General features: G+C 39.7%; 1 protein-coding gene across 3 annotated transcripts in view; it reads right to left on the bottom strand.

Annotated features, from left to right (window-relative positions):
• Positions 1-9,128: 9,128 nt before the first annotated feature.
• The window catches only part of CACNB4 (calcium voltage-gated channel auxiliary subunit beta 4), a 137,884-nt gene continuing 124,998 nt past the window's right edge, over positions 9,129-22,014 (bottom strand). For 2 of the 3 annotated variants that reach the window (XM_060279883.2, XM_035131616.3), the window contains 5 exons: positions 19,428-19,537; positions 18,278-18,429; positions 16,904-16,999; positions 15,817-16,002; positions 11,050-12,887 (listed from right to left, as the gene is read on the bottom strand). In XM_060279883.2, the coding sequence (XP_060135866.1) occupies positions 12,627-12,887; positions 15,817-16,002; positions 16,904-16,999; positions 18,278-18,429; positions 19,428-19,537 (805 nt within the window). In that variant the 3' untranslated portion in view covers positions 11,050-12,626. Of the gene's footprint in view, positions 12,888-14,804; positions 14,871-15,816; positions 16,003-16,903; positions 17,000-18,277; positions 18,430-19,427; positions 19,538-22,014 lie in introns of all 3 variants that reach the window. The other variant, XR_009558281.2, reaches the window with a different exon arrangement.

The raw sequence follows: 22,014 nt of genomic DNA, 5'->3' as shown, positions 1-22,014 counted from the left end.
AAGAAGAAGGGGCAAATCTGCAAAAAGGAAAACAACTAAATAGAAAATGTCTGTTATTTTGGTTTTGCAAAGGCATTTAATTCCGATACCCACAATGCACCCAAAATGTCTCCCACATGTGGGATAGCCGTAATGTCCCGAGAACTCAATGGGAAACAAGTTTGGGTCAGTGCTGAGATATTTCGTACAGACAGATTAGTGGACTTTCCTAAAGGTCTCAGGCTGAGATACTAGATTATTCACATCACACTATTATGCAACAACAGATTCCCTTTCCGGATTCTTTGTGTACACAAGAAGGAGCTCAGGCACAATTTCAGAGGTCATACAAATTTTGCTCTAGATGATACATTCCTTGCGGAGGCAGTTATAGTCTACCTTCCACTCCATCATGGACTCCCAAGAGGAGCATAATGAGTTCAATCCTTAGGTGGTTTATACTTGGGAGTTTGTTTGTGCAAGTTCGAGTCTTTAAGCAATTGTTACATTTCAAAGGCAAAAATGTTATTACAAGTTGTGTGATATTTCAATGGGATATTTTACTCGATAGGCCGGACCTGGGGATATAGATGTATTATGGGATATATTTTTCGGTCTTTCTTTGCAAAAGAAAAAGGAAAAAGCATGAAATTCAAGTGAATACAAAATTAGAGCTCACTTATAAATTGAAATTCTAGAACATGGGGGAAAGAAGTAAGGTCAGAGAACGATATATTTAATAAAAACCCAGGACTGTTCATTTTGAAAAGCTAATTCACACTGAGTTTATTGGATACACTTTCATGGCAAATAAGGAAATTGCTTGGCTCTGAAATGAACTGGTGAAGAAGTCTAATGCAGTAAATTGAAGTGCTGGAAAATGCAGATCAATTTCTTAATCTGGAACCAATGATTTACCTAACTCCCCCCCCTCCCAAAAAACCCCCACCAAACCCCCTACAATGGCAGATCCAGCAATGTAAAAGTAAATTTGTGCTATTTCAAATGTGCTTTTTTTCTAGCTCCTTCATATTTTTGGCAAAATATATTTTTCTGTAATTTTATAATGTACAATATAGTGTCTTGAGACTTTGTTTGATTTTCTACTGCTAATACGAAATAAGTACAATAAAGAATAGAGCTATTTTTAAAAAGAAAATGTTAATAAGACATATGATGAATACTTGTGAGATCTCTGGGGACAGATCCTGAGATTACTTAGTGCTGGGCATAATGTTTAGTCATAGAACTAGACCATTTAAAGGAGCCATTTTCACCAGTGAGACTTTAGTAGGTGATAGAAGTTCGAGGATCCAGTCCCCCAAATTGCAATGCGCAGGCCATTGCTTGGAAAATCTAGTGATTCTTGTGCTCAAAAAGGCAAATCTATTCAGTAATACTAATTAGATGCAAATGTTTTCCACAGTAGCTTTCTTCTTTTCCACTACAGTTTAAAATACAATAGCTACTAAGTGCACCCAAAAAAGAATTTTAAATTATGTTAAAATTTGTTTCCCCCCCCGTCACCTTGAAAATAGTTCCTTTGGATCAAAGGAATTGATGTAAAGAGGAAGTTTTTTGATGCTAGTTATCTGAAAAAATATTCCACAAATTTCAGGGGGGAAAATAGTCTCTTCATTATTTTATAACTAAATAAATTTCATCCTAGTTTGAGTCTAGAGCCCTTTGTGCATATTTAGGTATTTTCTACTCTTTTTTCGACATCGTATGTTTTGGATCTGAAAGAATACGTAACACTAAGCCAGTTAGTTTGTTTTAACTTGTCGCTCTTAAAATGTGGGCTTTGTGGTAACAAAAGGGAACAGTGTTGCTTTCACTGAGTTTGATACTGGCTAGGCTAATATTGTTGCAATCCATCAAGCCACTAAAATCTGGAATGGATCCTAGAATAAGCGTTTTGATGATTGTATGTCTATTGGTTTTTTAAAATAAAAAATTAAAGTAATGATGAATCATGGGGGAGGGGGTGGAATCAATTACAGTAGCACTCCTTTTAACCAAGCTAATCATGCAAATTAAATTAAATACAAATCTGCATGAATTACATCATTTCCTTTTCAAATAAATTTCCAACTTTCAATTCAGTGGTCCATGTATGCAATATATTGTGGATATAATTTTAAAAAAGGGTTTTGCTTTATGTTTTATTAATTTTGGACTTCTAAAGAATCATGAGCATCATGGAAGTCCACCATAGAAACCATTGCAAAGCTATAGCACAACAAAACAATGGAAACTTACGGGGCCTTGAATACCGCAATCAAAAACAAACTTTTAAAGAAAGAGTACTTAGATTTAAACAAGCTTTGGAACTACACATCTCAATCCTAATTCAATGAGATTACAAGGATTCTAAAGCAAGCAGAAGACTCCTGTTGGCAGCTCTAGAGATAGAAATCATGTACTCAACAGCAGAAAATCCCTGGTTTCAAGTACTGTATTCTGGCATTAAATAATGTAAGATGACACAGCAGAGCGACGCACGGCTTTCATATTCATTTCCTATATGGAAGGTGCTTTCCGTGCAGAAAAAGTATTCTGTTTAAAGTAGCTTATTTGTCCTCAAACCAAATTTGAAGTGCAGTTGTGGATCTGCGTAACTACCATTATCTGACAAACAATCTGTATTGTTCAAAACACAGCTACAGTACTAGGCTACTGACTAGGACTGGTGGCTGGAACAGTATCTCAGCATTCATTGGAGTCCTTAACTGGCAACTGTTGTCAGGCACAATTCAAAGTGCTGGTGCTTAGCATTAAAGCCCCTGCATGGCTTGGGACAAGGTACTGAAAGAATGCTTGCTCCCTGATCAGCCTGTCTGAGCAGATATACTCTTTGGAGACTCTCCCACCCAGAAACAATAGCTCTCATTTCTCTTTTCTAATGAGAGACAAGCTATCTGAGGTAAGGTGCAGTGGCCAGAGGAAAATCCTGGTAACTTTGTTGGTTAAATTTCCTCCCCAGGGAGGTTCCCCTGACACCAACACACTTATCCTTATTTGGCACAAGGCATAAAAATAATAATTCTCCCAGCTTTTACATTTTTTTAATTGAACTGATTTTAGCTGTGGCTTTTATTGTACGTTTGGATTTTTTAAAATACTTTTACTATGCATTTTTATTTTGGTGTAAGCTGCCCAGGGACCATAGCTGAAGAGCACTGTACAGATTTATTTAAATTACATATCTCAAACCCCATGGAGGGAAAAGCTCTTGGCTTATGAGAGACCTGTCAAAAGTAGGGCTGCAACCTTTAATTGTTTAGTTAAATCAATTGAGCCGCTTTTTAACAGAATGAAAAGGGACCTCCAACACCCAATGTTAAAAGGGCAACACTTAAAAAAGAACTTGTAAACATTGCAGATGGAAGAGACATTGCCCCTTCACTCTCACACAGGAACGGAATGCCTTTTCTAACATACTGCAGGCATATTTCACAACAGACACCATCAAAAGCAATGCTGGGGGAAATTGCATAGCTGACAAGTTATCCCTTTTTTAAAGGGATTTTCCCTTATGCTGAATAGGCTTCCTCGCGAGAAAAGGGAAAACTTGGCAGCTATGAAATTGTGGGCCTCCAACTCTCATTGGTCAGTCAGCAGAGGCTATGACCAGGGATTATGGGAGTTGTAGTCAAACATCATCTCAAGGGCCACAGATTCCCCAACCCTGATCTAGAATAAGTAGTATGCTTTTCTTCTTCATCTTCTTCAAAACTATTGTTTCATAGTCATTCACAAAATTATGCTGGCTTTATTAGCTTGATGGTGGAGATTTAAACTAATGTTGATGGCTAAAAATATTGTAATGATTACAAAGATTTACTTAATATAGTACTGCTGTAAACTCCTTTTTCTTACTCATTTTTTTATGGGGGGGAGAGGGTCCATTGCAATAGTCCTCCTTTTCCAAGTGAGGGGACACAAACAGAGGGACCATCCCATGGCCAGTTCTAAATGATATTTTAAAAACAGGGAGGGGCGGGGGGAAAAGGGCAAGATGACATGCAGCAAAGGTAACTCTGTAAATTCTTATAATGGTTTATTGGAAAATGCCCTGATTCAATACACTTCATGTTTGTACTTGCACAAAAACCTCTAATTTGAAGGAGTTTCGTTAGTGTAAATGTAGCTTCTTTCAATCAGAAATTGAGGGTGAGAAGCAGTCAAGAGGTAGGTAGCAGAAATAGCAAGAGACAATATTCTTGCTGGGGAACTTAAAGTGGGTGAACTGAGTGCAAGATGAAGCCATTCAAAGTGAAACTCCCTGACCTGGACATTTTTTTTAGACCCAAGTGCCGTATTTTATTTTGGATTTTAAAGCAGATACACTTTAAACTCAAAGTGGAGCTTTACTGAGATCCAGTTATTCTTATGAGGTTTTTGCTGCAGGGTTGACTTTAATAAACTGTATGGCTACAAAACATTATCCATTTTTGAACGTACATGCCATGAGAAAACTGTTTTAACTACACAAGTTGCAAAAGAACCCAACAATCAGATCTTTAAAATACAGTTTGGAAAAGCAATCAAGGCAGAGGGAAACAATCCATGTAACAAGGTAACTTTGATATACTCGATTCAATTGTTAGTGCAGCACCCCAATTGGCACAAATGCCCTGCCAGCAACAAGAATGCAACCAATGCATTTGTCTGCTTTTAAAATCTGTATGCAGATGTATGCTAAGGCCATCATATCAAGACAGCCCCACCCCCGGAAAAATATAGCCAACCCTCAAATGCTTTAAAATGGAAACAAGGTGGCACATTCTTAAAACACTCTTAAATACCTGTATATAGACTGATTGGTATAAGAAGCAGCGTAACAGGATCGTAATAAGGTCTTATGTTAAAAGCAGAAAATTATTCATGCAGCTCAATCCTTTGCATATTCCTATGGGCGTAATTCATACAATTCAGTGCTGCTTACTCCCAAAGTTACCGGTTAATGTGCACAGAATTGTAGCCATAGCCTTATTTATTTGGGTCTACATTAAGCTTTTTTTTAAAGAAAACCAATGTAGGGTGGAGGACGAAATAACGTAGGCTTTGAATGTTTACATAGGCTAAATCTGTAATAACCAGTGTTTTTCTTTTTTTTCTTTTAAACAGTGCATTTAAAGAAACACAATTTTTAAAAAGGCATTCACCCGAACTGAAAATGTGCTACTGTGCTATGGGCTCAATTCAGTCCGCTATGGGAACAGTGTTCGCATGCGGAGAGATCACCACCCCAGAACCTAACAGTGCTGGTTCCCTTTGCACATATGGAGGCAACACTAAGGGCCATTACAAGGGATGGACACCTCTGTGCTATACCTCTGGCTAGCCTTCCCAGCTCTGCTTGCCCAAAGAACGCATTCTCAGATCTTGCATTTCTTGGCCAGGTGGGAGATGTGGGATCTGCACCCATAATAAACTAGGTGAAGCCCAATGTAAACCGTTCCTTATCGGTGCTTCACTTTGCTATGAGTACGAATTAAGAAAACCACTGATAAAACACACCATAGTTATTTCTTGTGTAGGCATCGTCTGAGTGTGAACCAGTTGCAGGCACCAACAAGTAAAACTTAAGGAAGTTGGCACCATTCAGATAGCATTTTTACCAGACAGCATAACAAAAAAGACTGCCAAATGGACTAGTAGGCAAAAGTAATTTTGCAGTCTGAGACGATAATGCAGGTTTAGGATTCTTTCTACTGTGTGGATATTTCCTTTTTACTAGATTGTCAAAGAAGACTTGGGGGGAGGGGGGGAGTTCCCAAAAGGCTTTAAAACTAATTTATTTTCTTTCTGAAATGCTAAAAGCATAATCTCATTTACTAGGGAAAATACATTTGAGTGCCATTGCAGCGACCCACCATAAAATGCAAATATCTTCAAGCAGTTAAATGGTCTGGTCGATAATGTTACTAGAGAATAAAGAGCATTCTAGTCTAGATCTACATATTTCAGTGCATTCATGACAATTAATACTTTAATGAGGACATAAAAGGAACTTGTAAAACTTTTAAGAAATGCTTTTTCCTAATGCCTTCTCTTTCATGCAGATGAATAAGCAGTACATGTAACCAAGACATAAAAAGTATTGTAAAATGCTCCATTGGGCTATAGCATAAAATATGGCAGATCATGCTGCCAGTTAGGTGCCCAATACTGCAACAGTCACTCAGGCCGAACTCAATGAAACTGCAATGATATCCACACTTACTTGGCGTGTCCTGTTTACAACATGTAACTAGAGCAGAAATCACTACCAAAGGATTTGTGGGTGGCTGCCTCTGGGATGAATTTCAAAAAGAGAGAGAGAATTGGACGGCTTCATAGAGAAGAAGTCTATGAACGGCTACCAGCCAGGGTAGCAAAATGGAACATTCATGTTCAGAGGCAGTGTACCTCTGAAAACCACATGTTGTAGGGAAGCCCGTCACCTTCATGTCCTATCTGGCTTGCAAGAACAACTAAACATTGTAGGAAACCGAATGCAGGACTCAGCAAGGAAATTCTTACATTCTTAACGCCCTTGGACTTAACTTCTGGGTTAATTGCACAGGGCTGCACTTAACTCAGAGACCTGCACTCAGCATAATTCCCCTTGCAGGGAAACAGTGTCTGCAATTTCCTCCTTTCATGCTCCTTCAAAGTCCATTCTGGAAGGGCAGAGGACTCTCCAGAACAGAATGAGAAGACGCATGGCGGGCTACAAGGGAAAGGGGCAACTGGCAAATTTGCCTTCTCCATCCCTTCCTCCAGGAAGGGAGCTTCTGGTGGATCTGGATGCCTTCCATGAATGGAATCCCTTCCATTCATGGAGGGGACTTTCTGGATTCACTCCATAGCACTGAGGGCTAAGGTTGAGTTGATCAAAGACTACAGATATGTCCCTCACATTATGTTCTCTTGCCCTGTTCCTTGCTTTAGCTATTCAGCCATCTATTATAGAATCATAGAATCATAGAGTTGGAAGAGACCACAAGGGCCATCCAATCCAACCCCCTGCCAAGCAGGAAACAGGAAATCTATTAGCTGCCTGTTTCCAAACAGTGAAGTATTAACTCCACTTGCAGCCTTAGAAGAACCTTCCTCAGCAACTCTACTTTGGGCTGTACATTATACTTTAAAATCATTCATATTATGAATATTGAATGAACTTGGTTTTCAGACCCACACACCAAAGAGTTACTCAAGGGAGATAAATAACAGAAGGATTTTAGTCAATTTGCCCCAATGGCAAGCTAAACGTTTTGGGGGAAATTGCTTTTGAAACCTACTTTAACAGTGACTGTTGTAAAGAAAATAGAAGGGAAAAACTCAAACTTACATTTTAAACAGTTAATTTTTACGTTAAAAAGTAGGCATGCCGACTTCTAAAGAGTGATCCTGCTCTGTTTTCCTTCTAAAAACATAACTTGTAAATCTTTGAGTTGCAATTACAGGTTAGGTTTATTTGAATATTTCTAAAAATATAATTAATCCACATAGACTTTCTCCCTCAGGTTTATCAGGTTGTTGCTTTCACTTGTGAGAAACAGAAACAATTTGTGGGAAATGTTTCCATGTTGCTTGGTGAAGTGCAGGTTTTTATAACACGGAAAGCACAGTTTATAGTATTTGTTATGTGGCTGGATACGCCCCATGCAAGGGCGAAGGGACACAATGGAATGGTAATTGGAGCATTTGTGTGCTTTTTGGCAGAGCACTGAAAGGGAAAGCTCAGAGCCAAGAGGAACTGTAGAAGAAATGACGCTTTCAAATTGTCCTCCATATTTAAAATGTACAAATATTACACAATGCTACCATGCACTAGTTTCTATCCAAGTTGGTACTAATATAATTCAACTAATATTTTGCTCAGGCTTGAGATTCTTCCAGTGGTTTAAAAGCTGGTGAGCATAGTTGAAATTTAGAAGTTGGACAGTTTTACGGTTCTGATCAGCAGGATAATTGTGACCAGAAGGTGACAGAATGACAATAAATTGGCGTGTTTCAGGTTATTAGAGCTGAGAGATGTACAAGGCTTTTTCCCTTTTCTCTATCCTTTGCAGCAATTAGACATGGATGTGTCCAACTAATCAGTGTTTCCTGTTTTGTCTGACCCAGGAAAACCTGGTTAGGAGGTTTGGAACAAGCCAGGAAACACAGGGTTTGGAAGTGTCTTAAGATCCTGGCTTGTTCATAACCTGGTAACCACAGTTTCTGCAGTTCAGATGAAATGGGAAACTGTGATTAATTGGAGGGTTTCAGGTTTAAACTGCTATAAAGGGATGAGTGAAGGAGACATATGCACAGAGAAAATTATCATGCACATCTCAGCATTTTGGTATGTGGCCATTTTTAAGTTGTTTTTCTAGGTTTGAGAACACTGAACGTACTAACGCAAGGAGTCCTGTTTTTAAAATTCCAGAATGTAAAACGATAAATCTTTATAACAAAGCTAATTTACTTATACTGGGTAAAAGGCATGTATGCCATTGTAAGACATAGGTCTGACAGCAAGAAAAGTGCCATTTTAAAAAGCAAATAAACCAGAAAATGAAAACAAGTGTTCATTTGATACAAGGCAGCAAAATATCTGAAGTATTGAAATCACCAGTTATATAATTTTATAGTGAAAAGTATAGGCACACTTCCTAGGTTTGTAGCAAGACTGCTGAAAAAGGTCATTTTGATGAGGAAAACTTTCAAGTTTGCCTACAGTCCAGACCCATAAAAATCCATGTTTCCCTCCAGCCAGTTAGAAATAATCACACTATCAATAAACACCTATTTCCCAAAGGGCATTTCCAGACAATACTCTTTTGTGCAGCAACTGCACAGCTACTCATTTCCTTCAGGGTATCCTGATATTTTTTCTTAACAAAACCACTTCAGCTGTTGGCATATCTCATTTTCCTTGCACTCAAAGCACAGTGTTTTGTTGCAGGCAAAAACAAGATTCTTCCCCCAGCTAGCCCATCAATTACGATACCAAGTGCAGTATAGAATGTGGCAGAACAAGTTTCAGTGGCACAAACTGGACAGAGTCTTTAACAGGAGTAGTAATAAATAACAACTTCTCCATCTTCCAGATTTCCATCATTTCATGGATTTTTAAGAAAGTTTAAATTTTCTAAGTTACTCTCTTTTCTGGAGGTCCCGAGCTTCCTCTTTAACACCTCAATCAAAACAACATGTATACTGTACTCAGAAGTGTACTGTACTCCACTGTGTTGGGTAGGGCTTTCGTCCTAGTGTGTTCAGGATTGCAGCCTAAAGTGGCCTTTAAAAAGTATGTTTGTGCAAAGCTTCCCTCAAGGAAGAGCAATGAGTTAAAACCAAGGGAGGTTCAACTTCAAGCTTCCAGGACTAAGCCAGAAAAATGCACGGTACATTCTAAGTCTAGGTGATTCCTTTCAGAACTAACGTTTCTTATACATGCCTTATCTGTGCTAGGGATTATATAATATTGTAGTGAATTAAAGAGAATTGATCTAAATTCATATATATTCAATGGGATATACTTTTAACTTTTAACAGTTTTCGTAACATAGTTTGGTGTTTTAAACTTTGGATTGAAAGGTTATTTGCACTAATCCATAGATTCAGTTTATGTAGAGGAGTGCCACTATCATTATTATGGCATCTGAAGTCTCCACAGATGCACCACTCATGTAGAAGCTCCAGTTCATACAAAAACAGACACATTCCAGCCAGAGAACAAGCTCACTGGTAGCTTTGTGCAATACCAACAGTGAACTCTGTCACAATAGCTAGTAGTTTCAATAATCATATGGCTCTTTGAGACTGATTTTATAAATTCTATACTGTATATATAATTTAAACACACACACACAATTCACATTTCAGTCTAGGAATCAGGCATGTACATTATTTTCTATTTAGTTACTCCTGAAGAATTATCCCTAGCGAGTAAGAAGCTCTTGGGAATTATTTCAGCTTAGTCCTAGAAACTCAACTTTGCACAGACATAGTAACCACCCGATTCTTCCCTAGAGCCTCTTGATTTTGTACCATTTCCACTACATCAGTGCCACATGGCTAACCAGGGCTGCTCCAGATGTTGCTGAACTGCAATGCAAATCCCATCAGCCCCAGACAGCATGGTCAATGGCCAAGGATGATGGGAGTTGTAGTTCAACATCCGGAGGGCTATGGTTAGCCACCCTATCCTACAGCAAATTCTCACTACTTCTTGTACCTTTAGTGCCCCTCTTTTCTTTTCGAGTTTGTGTGTGCTTCCTGTCTCTAGTGCTGCAGCACACATCTCTCTTAAAAAGGGAGGTAAACAGCTACTCCTCAGCAGCTTTCCTTGTATGGAGCTGAGATTAGAAGAACCACAAATATTACACTCAGAATACCGCCCCCCCTTTTAAAACTGTCTGGAAAAGTCCTAAAATTTTGGTTTTTAATGTATTCCATACTGCCGCATTCCAATGGTTACTTTTACATTGTTAAAAGATTTGGAGAACATAAACATTTCCATTGCCCTATTATAAATATCCAAAGTTGTAGAGCACATGCTATTGTTAGGCAGAGTGAGGCACCTGCATCTGGCACCAGATACTGTGGGATGGAGGTGCCCTTGAACATTCTCCCTCAGCTCCCTGGGGGATCAGAATTATGTGCGCCAAATTACCAGTCATGCACCCCCTAAACTAGCAGTAGAGGATACTGTCACGTTGCCAGTGCCCACTCAGCTGGGAGGAACCATCCTGTTCTTTGCCTCAGCAAAATGTCTTTGGCCAACCTTCTTTGTGGATGCTATGATTTTTGGTCATTCATAGAGTGATTAATCTATAGAGCTTCTACATGTATGGGTGCCCCCACTCATTTCAATGAAGAACCAGCCCTGTACACACAAAGGACATGTGTGTGTGCGTGTGTGCGTGCGTGTGTGTGTGCAGAGCTTCGTTTTACACTTAAATGCATAAGGAGAACCAAACACAAGGAGAAACTCTGCATATGTACTGCAGCACAAATGGAATCTGGATCAAGATGGAAGACTGTAAGGTATGACATGGGGTTTTCGATGAAGTATTTTTTGCTGTATGTGAGAGGTGATGCATTCAGACCAGGAAAAAATAGCTTCAAATGTCATATTTTATAACACAATATAGAAAATTGTTTGTCATTCTCCAGAAAGCGCCTGAGAACAACAAGTCCTCAAATTTTAGGGGCGTCCTCATTAAAGCACCGCTCCTGAAGTGCTTCAGTTGGAATTATCTTCATTCATTTTTTTTTGTGCAAAACCGCCCTGATACTTATGGTCTGTTGACAAATCACTGAGCAATATGCTCTTAAATCTTTGGTAGGAAAAATGATGACACCATAGTTCTTCTGGATATATTAATACACACGTTTAAGCCCTAGTATGAATGCATCTTCTTTTTCCTCCCCGGGAGTGCAAGGCCAATTTGTTGTTGACCCAAGTAGAACATTAAGGTGGGTATGAGCTTTGTGCCTGATACAGATCATTAGTAGTGCTTAAGCATTGTTATAGCCAACGAAACGAACAATAACCAAATTCTCAAAAGTGTTCACATCTTCCAACAAGTGAACAAGCTCTGTTCACACCTTCACGAGACCTGGGTGCATGGAGGAGGGTATCAGGGCTCTACACATGTAAAACTGTACATGCAATTAGGGACTTGGATCGCACCAGAAGAGCCTTCAGCAAAACAGCCACACCTTATGCTGAGCATGTGATAGCCGAGGCAGGGCCAGCTAGCAAAATCCCACACATCCACTTCACACACTTTGAAAGTGTGATTGGGATTAAAGGAGCATGTTTTCAGGACAGTGAATGTGTGCCCATGTCCACCACCACCACCACATTAAAAATGGTTATGCGTCTTCACTCCTAGTTTATTTAAAGTTCCTGAAATAGTTTTATATTGTCATTAGCAAAATGCAAAAAAAGCAAACTCATCCCATACAGATCACTTTAAACTGGAAAGTAGTCTAACTGCTGCATTCGCTCATCGTTTTTGGCACTATTGACTGCTTACATTTGGATAATCTGAAATAAATACATTAAAATTGTTTTATTTTTACCCTTATTTATCTATCCATATAAATTCACCTTCCGATAAACGAGTTCTATAGCATTTATTTATTTATTTATTTTGCTTATAACGGTTTCATTATTCTTCATTATTTTAATTCTATTTTTAAACTGACCGCAACATGCTCAGGCTGACTTTCCAGTCAATTTCGCCCAAATTCCAACAGGAATTGGTTTTATAAATTGGTTCCAACTGGAACTGGTCATTTGGAATTTCCAGTGCAGGAAATCATTTTATATGCGCTTCAACAGGTAATCCTAAATTACAAACTGATGTGTCTAATAGTGTCTAATGAAGAGAAAAGATACTGATTCGAAAAATCAAATCTCTACACTGGAAATAAAACACATCTAAAGTGACTGGGCAAACTAACTTCTTCCTAAACATATGAAAGGCATGATCTGTATGTTTCACCCCTTTTTATATAGCATTAAACGGCGGCGGCCCGTAAGCATAGTAAAAACCATGCCGCAACTGCCGAATCAAGTTGATTCGTCTGGCCTAGCTATGTTATGGCAAGTTGGCAATGGACGAGTACCATTTCCCCCCAGGTTCTTGTATTCAAAGCCTATGTCGGGAATCATGGCTGTATCCTCCAGGAGACCCTCTGTTTCTGTGAGGTTTGTAGGAGTCCTGGTATGAGTCGGAGTACTCTTCTTCCACAAGCGGGTAATGATCTCGGCTGTGTTGGGAACTGGAAGACAAGCGGTTCCTGCTCTTCCGAGCTCTTTCGTTGTGGTAGTTTTCATCAGAGGTCATTAGGCTCCGTCGTTCAATTGGAGAGTTCTCAGTAGAATGATTGCTATGCCTCATTCGTTGGCTCTATAAATAGCAAAGAATTCAAGGTTGTTTTTTAAAAAAAACAACAACAAAGGGGTGTGGGGGGAGTAGGGAGAAACAATTTCATTTCGCTCCTTCTGAATTAGTTGCGTTCTTGTTCTGAGAGGGCCTTCAGAATCCATATGCTCCCATCATTCATTTAAGAGACATTTGGCTGCTATTTTGTATACTTGGGAAAACAGTCTGGTTTCAAAGCTGATGTGAGAAAACAGTGGAGTGTGATGTCTTCTATACGACATTATTTTAAAACATTTGGCAGGGAGAAGGGATTCTCAACAGGAGGCTCAGGATTCAGGTTCAGGATACATTGCCTGATGAGGAATTTTAAGACTTGTATTTTTAGACTGTGATCTTTCGGAAATTCAAAATAAGACCTCCTCCAAAATGCAGCTCTTAAAAAAGCATATTGAGATATCCTTCCATTGCGGGCAATTCTAAAGTCGCCTACCTTTCTCCCATTGATGTACAATGTTTTATTTGTAACCCTTTCTTGTTCAGCATATACTAAATAGAGTTTACCCTTCCTTCAATTGCAATTCTCGTCCTATTCTTCATAGGCTTTATCAATTTTTTTTTTAAATTTCTGAACTATTTTACCCAAATGAAATTTAAGACCATCGGATATATGGAAAGTTTCGCTGGTGCTGTTTTCCCTCGGTTTAACGCTCCACACTGGATGGATTGAAGTGGGTAAAATAGCTAAGCTGTTATTTTTGTAGTCAATTCAATAGTCAGTAGCAGCTTATAGGCATACTGCAGGCATTATTATTTTTAAAGGTAGTCAGAGTACTTTCTTTGCAGAGATCATTAGCTTCCTTGGAAAACTATAATGAGTTCCCAGGGTCCTATGACAGGAAGCCACACTAGTCATCCTGGCTTGAAACTTGTTTAAATATGTAGAACACCCACACTCTTATTGTGGTCTGCCTAGAATTGAACCTCAGCCTCATGCAATCATACCCACTGTAGCAACCTCCCCTGTTAATTACTCAGAAGACCTTGAAATGCTGCTCCTGAAGTGTCCCAGCCCACTGTTAGCATGGATGAAGTTGACTCAGCATTTCAACAAAGTGGGCCCTTATCTAGACTCCCTTACACCTAGCTGAATCCTATTTAGACTGTGTCACCAGTCACTGCAACATATCTCGGATCGAGACATACTAGCTTAAGTATGTGTGTGTGTGTATTGCTATATCGAAAGCTCTCCAGAAGTTGATGACTGTCACTTATGACAACCAACTAGCAATGCATGGAAACACAGGGTGTTGAGTATACTGTATATATATATGCCTAAATGGTATGTGCCTAAATGATTTGCTTTGACCACATCCTTTTGGATTTGCATAGCATCAAAGTTCAAGAGAAGGGGCTTACCAACACAAAGACACTGGAAAATGAAGCATTTTAACATAAAAAGACAAGCATGTGTGCATGAAACTCAAACTCTTGCTTACACAGTCAACCAGTCACTAAGCAGAAACAACACCATGTGACACAGCTGGCCTTACAAAATCAAACATAAATTTGAAATTTAGATACTCACTTCGGCATACATGCATCCGGGGGGGGGGGGGGCAGCACTTCAATAGTGATATGAGTGCATTTTATGTTGTGAACCGCCCTGTGATCTTCAGATGAAGGGTGACATACAAATTTAATAAATAATAATAATTATATTAAGGGGAAAAGTGATTGCTGATCTAGTTTTCAAGAATGTTGCTAACTTGCTAAGCTCTTCAGCTGACATACAGTGGAAAGTGTACACATATCAAAAGCCACACAATGTGCCAAGCTCTTTAGTGAAATTGATCTCTGTGCACATCGTGGTCTTGCATTTACAAACATACAGAACTTGTACTGAAAAGACATATTTTTCTCCAAATTTAGTAAAGCACGTACTTCTCATTAAGGACTATTTACATGCCACGTTTGAAGTTTCAAAGGCCAGCCGTTTTTGAGCTATCCCTGTGGAAAAAAATGGTCAGAATCTTTTTATAATGGGAATAATATTTTATCCATCATTTAAAAAAAAATCAAACAGATGAATGAATTTTGCTAAGGTGTTGTCTCTGGGGAGAAACGAGGCAAATGGGAGAAAATGTCCGTATTATAACTTTTGTGAACTGGTCAACATAGAAAAATATATGTAAACTATTAAGCAAGCTTAACTATAGTAGCAGTTAGTGGTGTATATTTATATAACTCGCTTATCTTCTAAGAACGTTTTGTGCAGCTTTATCATACTAAAAATGCAAAGGTAATTATGTTCATTGCTCTTGATGTCTGCACAGTAGCATTAGCATCATAGATATTCTGTTGCATTCAAACAAAACTACCCAATGTGAAGTCTACTTAATTAACTGGATTTTCTTCTTATTCTCTTGACTAAGGCCAAATACATTACTCATTGACTGTAGCATGGTGATGACTTGTCTTTGGGAATGAGCCATCTCAGGCTGATCAGCTAGCTAAACAGGAACTTCCGTATCACTTGAACGCACGACACTACTAGGACTGAACTGCAAGGAATGCATTTATGGATCAGCCCCAACTGGTTCTGTTTTGCTAATGTTTGCCAGTGAAGCATTTGCTAATGAAAACACACAATGAGAACACCCCCAAGCCCTGAATGGAGGACTTGAATTTGAATGTGGAGAGGTGTGCACACATTCTAGTCCCCACCCTTTCCAATATGAGATAATAATACTGTGCACGAAGTTACGGAAATACCCTCATTTGTAGGTGTGGGGCAGCTGTGGGGCTGCTGTTGTGCATACATTTTTTTTAAAAAAATTTATTTGCATTTACACAGGGTCCAATGTGTATGTGTGTGATAGATAGATATGAACGAACCACTTTATATATCATTATGAAGCTGATCTGCACTGCTGGCAAAAGCATGGATTCATACCTGTAATCCAGAGATTGCAGTAGGGTAAGGGGATAGTGCAGTAGAGCCTAGGTTTCTTCCAAGCAAAGGTGTCATGGGTGTGCTACTCGTGGTGTGTGTGGCACGCCAGTAGGCCTCAAGATATTCTGCCAAGTGTTCACAAGCATCTTCAAGCTGATTTTCATCCAGAATGACATCGAACATTTCCTGTTCATAAGAAAGCATGGCATCAAAGGCATCAAACTTTTCAGCTCTGAACAGCTAGACAATGGAGGGTGATAGCCAACATAGTGGGCTCATTGATTTCAATAGGTCCAACCCCAGAGTATATGACTTAGTTGAATATCACCCAGAAGTCTTTGCAACACTGTCAACTTTGACAGTTTTCATTTGTTCCTCTCGCCCGTTTCGGTCTCCACCACTAAAAAGCATCTCCCACCTTTTCATAGCCTCAGAGTCCATCACAAACCAGGGTGGGAAAAGACTGTCTGGACACAAGTTTGCAAGTGGAAATTATTCATTTATAGGAAAACTGGGGTGGGGGAGATTCCATTATTCAATTCAAATGTTTTGATTGCAAATGGATTGTTGCTAAACTGCACAACATAATGCGCAAGTATATGGCACACGATTAATGCTTCCTTTTGACCTTAATTTATTTCAGCAGCAGGCATGGGTTTTCCCTTCCCTTCAGCTCAACAAGCACAAATCACTGGAAAATGATTCGGTGACAGAAATGCAATACACTGGACCTCGTAACGTAAACCTGAGAGGGCTTTTATTCTACTGGTGCCAATTTCTCTAGTACTGGGTGGAAAAGAAGTGGGTTGCTACTGTTGCTACTGTAACCCTAGATGCCTTAGCACATCACTAAGCATGATGAACAATGTGAGGAGGTGGAATGATGAGTGCTTCTCTTCGTGAGACTTGTGACCTCTCTTCTAACACATTCAGGATCTGATCACCTGCTATTCATAGCCCGTTCAGTAAGGACGGGTACCGTCGTTAAAACAATGTTACATCAATACAACAGCTTTTGCTAATGTGTGAATTGATGTGTCATGAAAAATGTGCACCAAGTGAAAATCTTTCCCGGTCCTTTACTTACTGGAGGACATTGTGCAAGTTTATCTGCTGCAACCAACTGGACATTCAGGTGTTTGCTTTGTGACTTTCCTCTTGATTTGATCAGTCGCTGCAGGACCTGAAAGAAGAGAAAACAAGCATCAGACTACTTTCAGACTGCATAGCAAGGAGGTAAATTTTGGAGGCATATCAGCTTCCACATATTAAACTACGGTTTGTGATGTCACTGTGTGAGTGGCTATTGTATATATCATGGTATGGACAGCTGAGTGCACCTGTCAGATCTATAGGGAATATGTGGTCCTCCAGGTGCTGCTGTTCGACTCCAGTTCCCATCAGTCCCAGCACGCATGGCCATTGGTCAGGGATGATGGGAGTTGCAGTCCAACAACATCTGGAGGGTGCTTTTGCTAGCAAACGAAAAGATACATTCAAATGTTAGTGGGAAACATGTCAAGTACGTAGGGATAAAGTAATGCTTCCTCATGGCAACAATTCCTTTTAGGTTTAAAATGATTGTAAGTTACTTAACTATTTTGGATCAGCCCAATTGCATGGATACCCACCATGCTAGCAACCCCTAAGGATGGGCTACATTGGTAAGCAGCTTACAAACATAATTCCAGTGTAGAGTCAGAAGTATTTTTCATTAGCCTCCTGGTTGGGTACTATAATGTTTGAATGGGCCACAGCTCTTGTCCTAGAAAAGGCAAAATCAAGAAAGAAAGGAAAAGGTGGGATAAAGACATATGGACCTGAAAAAAGGAACCGAAATGGCTGTCCCAACCATCATTAGCAGCAAAAATTCTGTTTCTCTGGCCTGATTAGGAGCTCACATCTCCACAGTTATCTGGAAAGCCCACTTCACATAGTGATCAAGGCTCTGCCAAGCACAAGCAGAATGCAAGGTCAGCAGAGGCGTTTTTGTGGGACCAGAAGGGAGGTGAACATCCTATGGCACTCAATGGCTGCACACGATCAGCAAGATTCTGGTGACACACAAAAGTTTAGGTCAAGATTCAACGAAGTTGTTTCATGTGCAGAAACACAGAAATGGGACTTCACCCCCTCCCCCTAACCCTTGAAACACCCTAAATCCACTTTGGAGAGGTGGGGGAACCCCCTGAATATGTTTATAGCGTGTGCAGGAGGCACGCAGGGAGAAAGGTGTGCAAATATCCTGTTGTGCAAGTGGACTTCATTCCCTGAATGCACACCCTACTTAGTGCTACATTAACTTCCTCAATGTATGTTTTAAAGGGGGAAATTAGCATAAAAAGGAGAAGCGTTCTTTCGGGAAGAATATGAAGTGTATTCAAGATGAAATATTTTAAAGAGAAAGCTATAAATTTGTGCACACACACACACACACACACACACACACAACGTATGTTACCTTTGGAGATGACACTTTAACATGGACAATAATCGGTGCTAAGGATGTTTTAATAAGTTGTGCTGGGTGGTTGATTGTATCTGCATCTAGAACAACCAGCTGTAAGGATCTTGCCAATTCGAAAATACGCTCAATTTCACTCTGCACTTCCGCTGCAAAATGAAAAATGAAGATACCATCATCGACGTGTTCCAAAAACAGGTTGAAATAACTGATTTTGCCATTTCAAAACCTGCGGCCCCATGTCATTTTTATTTATTTATTTTAAATTGGTTTTTACTGAATATTTTATCGTGTTGCAAAACAAACAAACAAGGAAAAGCAGCTAGAAATATAACTAGACCCTGGAAAGGCCCATCAGGAGCGAACATAGACCACTGGTACCAAAATATATGGGAAACAACCCTACTACCCTACTAAAAAAGTTAACCAACAAACTTAACTGGCATGGGGCCTAGCAAAGTTTCACCCCTGTGTGGCTCCCCTTTATCATATATGCAGTCCAACAAGACAATGATCTATCCACCACAGCAGCATACAAATCAATAGGGCTAATCTGACCCAACAACCCCTTCCTGCCTCACACATACATACATACATACAAACAAACAAACCACACTGCAACCAACCAAGCTCTGGACCCTCCAGTCTCTCGCAATGCCATTTTTATTTATCAGTTCTAGTGCCCCTGTGCTTGAAGTTAGGAATGCTTTTGACACATTCTTCATAAAATTGCCATATATCTTATTATTATTTATGTTATTCATTATTTATTTCTATACCACCCTTCATCCAAAGATCACAAGGCGGTTTACAATATAAAAGTTCATACATTTTACACTGTTGTGAACAAACCCACCATAACATTTCACTTTTTCTTGCAACTTCTCAAGCTGATGCTAAGCATACACTTACATAGTAAACACGAAGCTTTGCTTGCTAGTACTTGAGAGGTGACAATATGGTCTTAATCCCCTATACAGAGCTTTAGAAAACCCTTTTTAAAAAATAGTAGCCAGCCTGTGGCAGAGGCAAGCAAGATTTGTGCATTCTCCCTCAGAAGGGCAAGAAAGTAAGTAGGACAACTGGACACCTGTAAAAACAAACAAACAAAAACCTCTCACAAGTGTCACTTCTACTAAGGTCTTACCTAAACTGGACCTGGTGTTTGACCGCTCAATTATTGCCCTCTTGCTTGGATTATTTAGAACAGACCTCTTAGCAAGAGAAATGTCAGCTGTCACTCTAGTTATTGATATCCTACAAAGAAAAACAGAGGAGAGTATAAAATAACTCCGGTCAAGGTTTCAGAATAAAAATTGTGGTGTATTGCCATTTACATTGTAAACTTTACGTTATGTACTAGAAAAACCAGGCATGCCAGCTGCTGCTTATCCACGAATTAAAGTGTTGGTGAGGCAGACAAGTCAAAATTCTAATAGGTGACTTCTGTTACAGTAGATCTTTATGTATGGAAGACCATGCACAACAACAACAACAACAACAATTTATTATTCATACCCCGCCCATGAAAACAAAACAAACAAACAAACCCCAAGACTTAAGAAAAACAACAACAACAACCTGGGACACAGATGAACAAGATTTACAGAACACCAAAAAAAATTGTTGTTCATTCATTTCTATTCCACAATGCTTCTATTTTACCCTAAATACGTCACTTGGATGCATATTCTACTATTAAAATAGTTGGGATTAAGCTACATCTTGAATGTCTAGACTTGAACAGTCCGTTCCATCAGTTTAAACTGTGAGGATGCAATCAGATCAGCAGTTTTGAGTGTGATGTGTTATGGCTGTTCAGGCAAAGGCTTGTGATGCGGCCTCCAACCTGGCATTGTTGAACAATTCTTGGTGCCTCCTCTCCATCATGCAAAAGCGTGTACCTCCCTAAGGAACTACAAGTCTTCCCTATGATTGGTACGGATGCGTCTAGTATCTTCTGATCATTTTCCTCCCTCACCCCTTTCCTCCTTTAAAAAATCCCATTTGCCATTGTCACTGTGTGTCGGATTAAACCTGTTTCATAAAAAAAGGAAGGAAAAATGTATCACAGTAGCAGATCTCTGCTGCATCCCTACCTTTTTCTGACAAATCAAGTTTATGCTTCTTGTGTTGACTGAGCCACTAAATTTGTATTTTCTCCCCTACAGAGGGGAACACGTGAGAAGGGAATTGTCGCCATGTTCCAAGATGCAGATATTATTATTATAATTATTAGATTATTATTTACTTTCACCGTTCTTCAAACAAATGAATATTCAGATAAAAATATGAGGTGGTATTCAACTAAGTTTTACTCAAAGAAGACCCACTGACATTAATTAGAATGACTATGTTAGATCCATTAATTTCAATGGGCAAAACTAAAGTTGAATCCCACCCACACAGCTTGAGGGCCCTCAGTATGCAAGAAGTGCTACTCTGTAGAGTAGAAAGGAGAAATCAGACCCTCTTAGGATGATCTTTCATTTCTTCTTTTGTGCCAAACAGATATAGCTGATACTTGTTGGTAATGATGCTCCTCAGTATCTTCCACGTATGATACAAAAATATGTAACACAAAGGGTTTATTCATAGCAACCCTTGACTTGCCATTGACAGTTGCCATGGTTTCCTATAGGAAAACAATGACGTCCAGTTACCATAGTCATATGCTGTACTGAAAGACATCTGACAGCAGCAGTGACAGAACACCTGCTCTGTGTTCCACACTTAATATAAATGCCTGTTTCCAAAGCCATGCAACAAGCTGCAGAGATATAAGATTATTTCAGAACTTCGGGAGAGGGGAGTGCGAGGGTGTCAACGAGAGCCAACACCTCAACCGTGAGAGAATTCAAAGAGATGACGCATTTAGCTGCAGAAATGTTTCATCTGACAAGTGCCTACATAACAATGATCACCTCTGAAGGGTGGGCTCATGTCACCTTAGCTGTGCAAAGAGAAAAACTGGAAAATTTGTATGCAACAGTATTCCATTGTGTGTGTGTGTGTGTGTGTGTGTGTGTGTGTGTGTGTGTGCGCGCATGTGTGCAAGAATATTCTGCTATACAGTGGAACTTTGGTTCTCGAACTTAATCAAGTCTGCCTAGATGCTACCAAAGCATGGGACAACTGTGACCAGATCACCTCGTCCCTGTAAGGGGACAGAGCTGGTGTGTCAACCAAAGTTGGCAAAAACCAGTCTGGATTCAGCTTTGCTTAGACCTTAAACCTGAGTGGGGTCTCCTCAGAGGAGGATCAGAGCAATTTTGCCAACTTTGGTTGCCACATCAGGGCACAACCCTCCAGTAGTCACACTACCAGTGACCCTGAAGAGCTAATGGGTTCAAAACTACCCCAGGATATAGCTGCCCACACCAGCTGACTTGAGTTTCTGGCAGGTTTTCGGATTCCCTCCTCCCCTAATATCCCCCAGAAACAGAGGAGACAGCAAGCCAGACAGAAGCTTCAGACCTGTTGCCAAAGTGCACAAACAACTGCACGTGAGGCTACTTGGAAGAGAGGGGAAAGCCTGAAAACACCTGCTCATATCAAGATGGGAACCCGGAAGAGGTGGAGGGCAAGGCAAAACTCCTGGGAAGTGTGTAGGCTCCTATAATGCTTCTACTGGGATTAAAGGTGTGGCAAACATCACATTGTACAATTCATAATGATTCCAACCATCAAGTTAATTGCCCCTTAAAAAGTAAAGGGACCCCTGACCATTAGGT

This window comes from Zootoca vivipara, chromosome 1 (genome assembly GCF_965207765.1).
Source record: "Zootoca vivipara chromosome 1, rZooViv2.hap1.1, whole genome shotgun sequence".
Taxonomy (NCBI): Eukaryota; Metazoa; Chordata; class Lepidosauria; order Squamata; family Lacertidae; genus Zootoca; species Zootoca vivipara.
The sequence above is the reverse complement of the archived record's forward strand: the minus strand, read 5'-3'. Positions and strand labels throughout refer to the sequence as shown.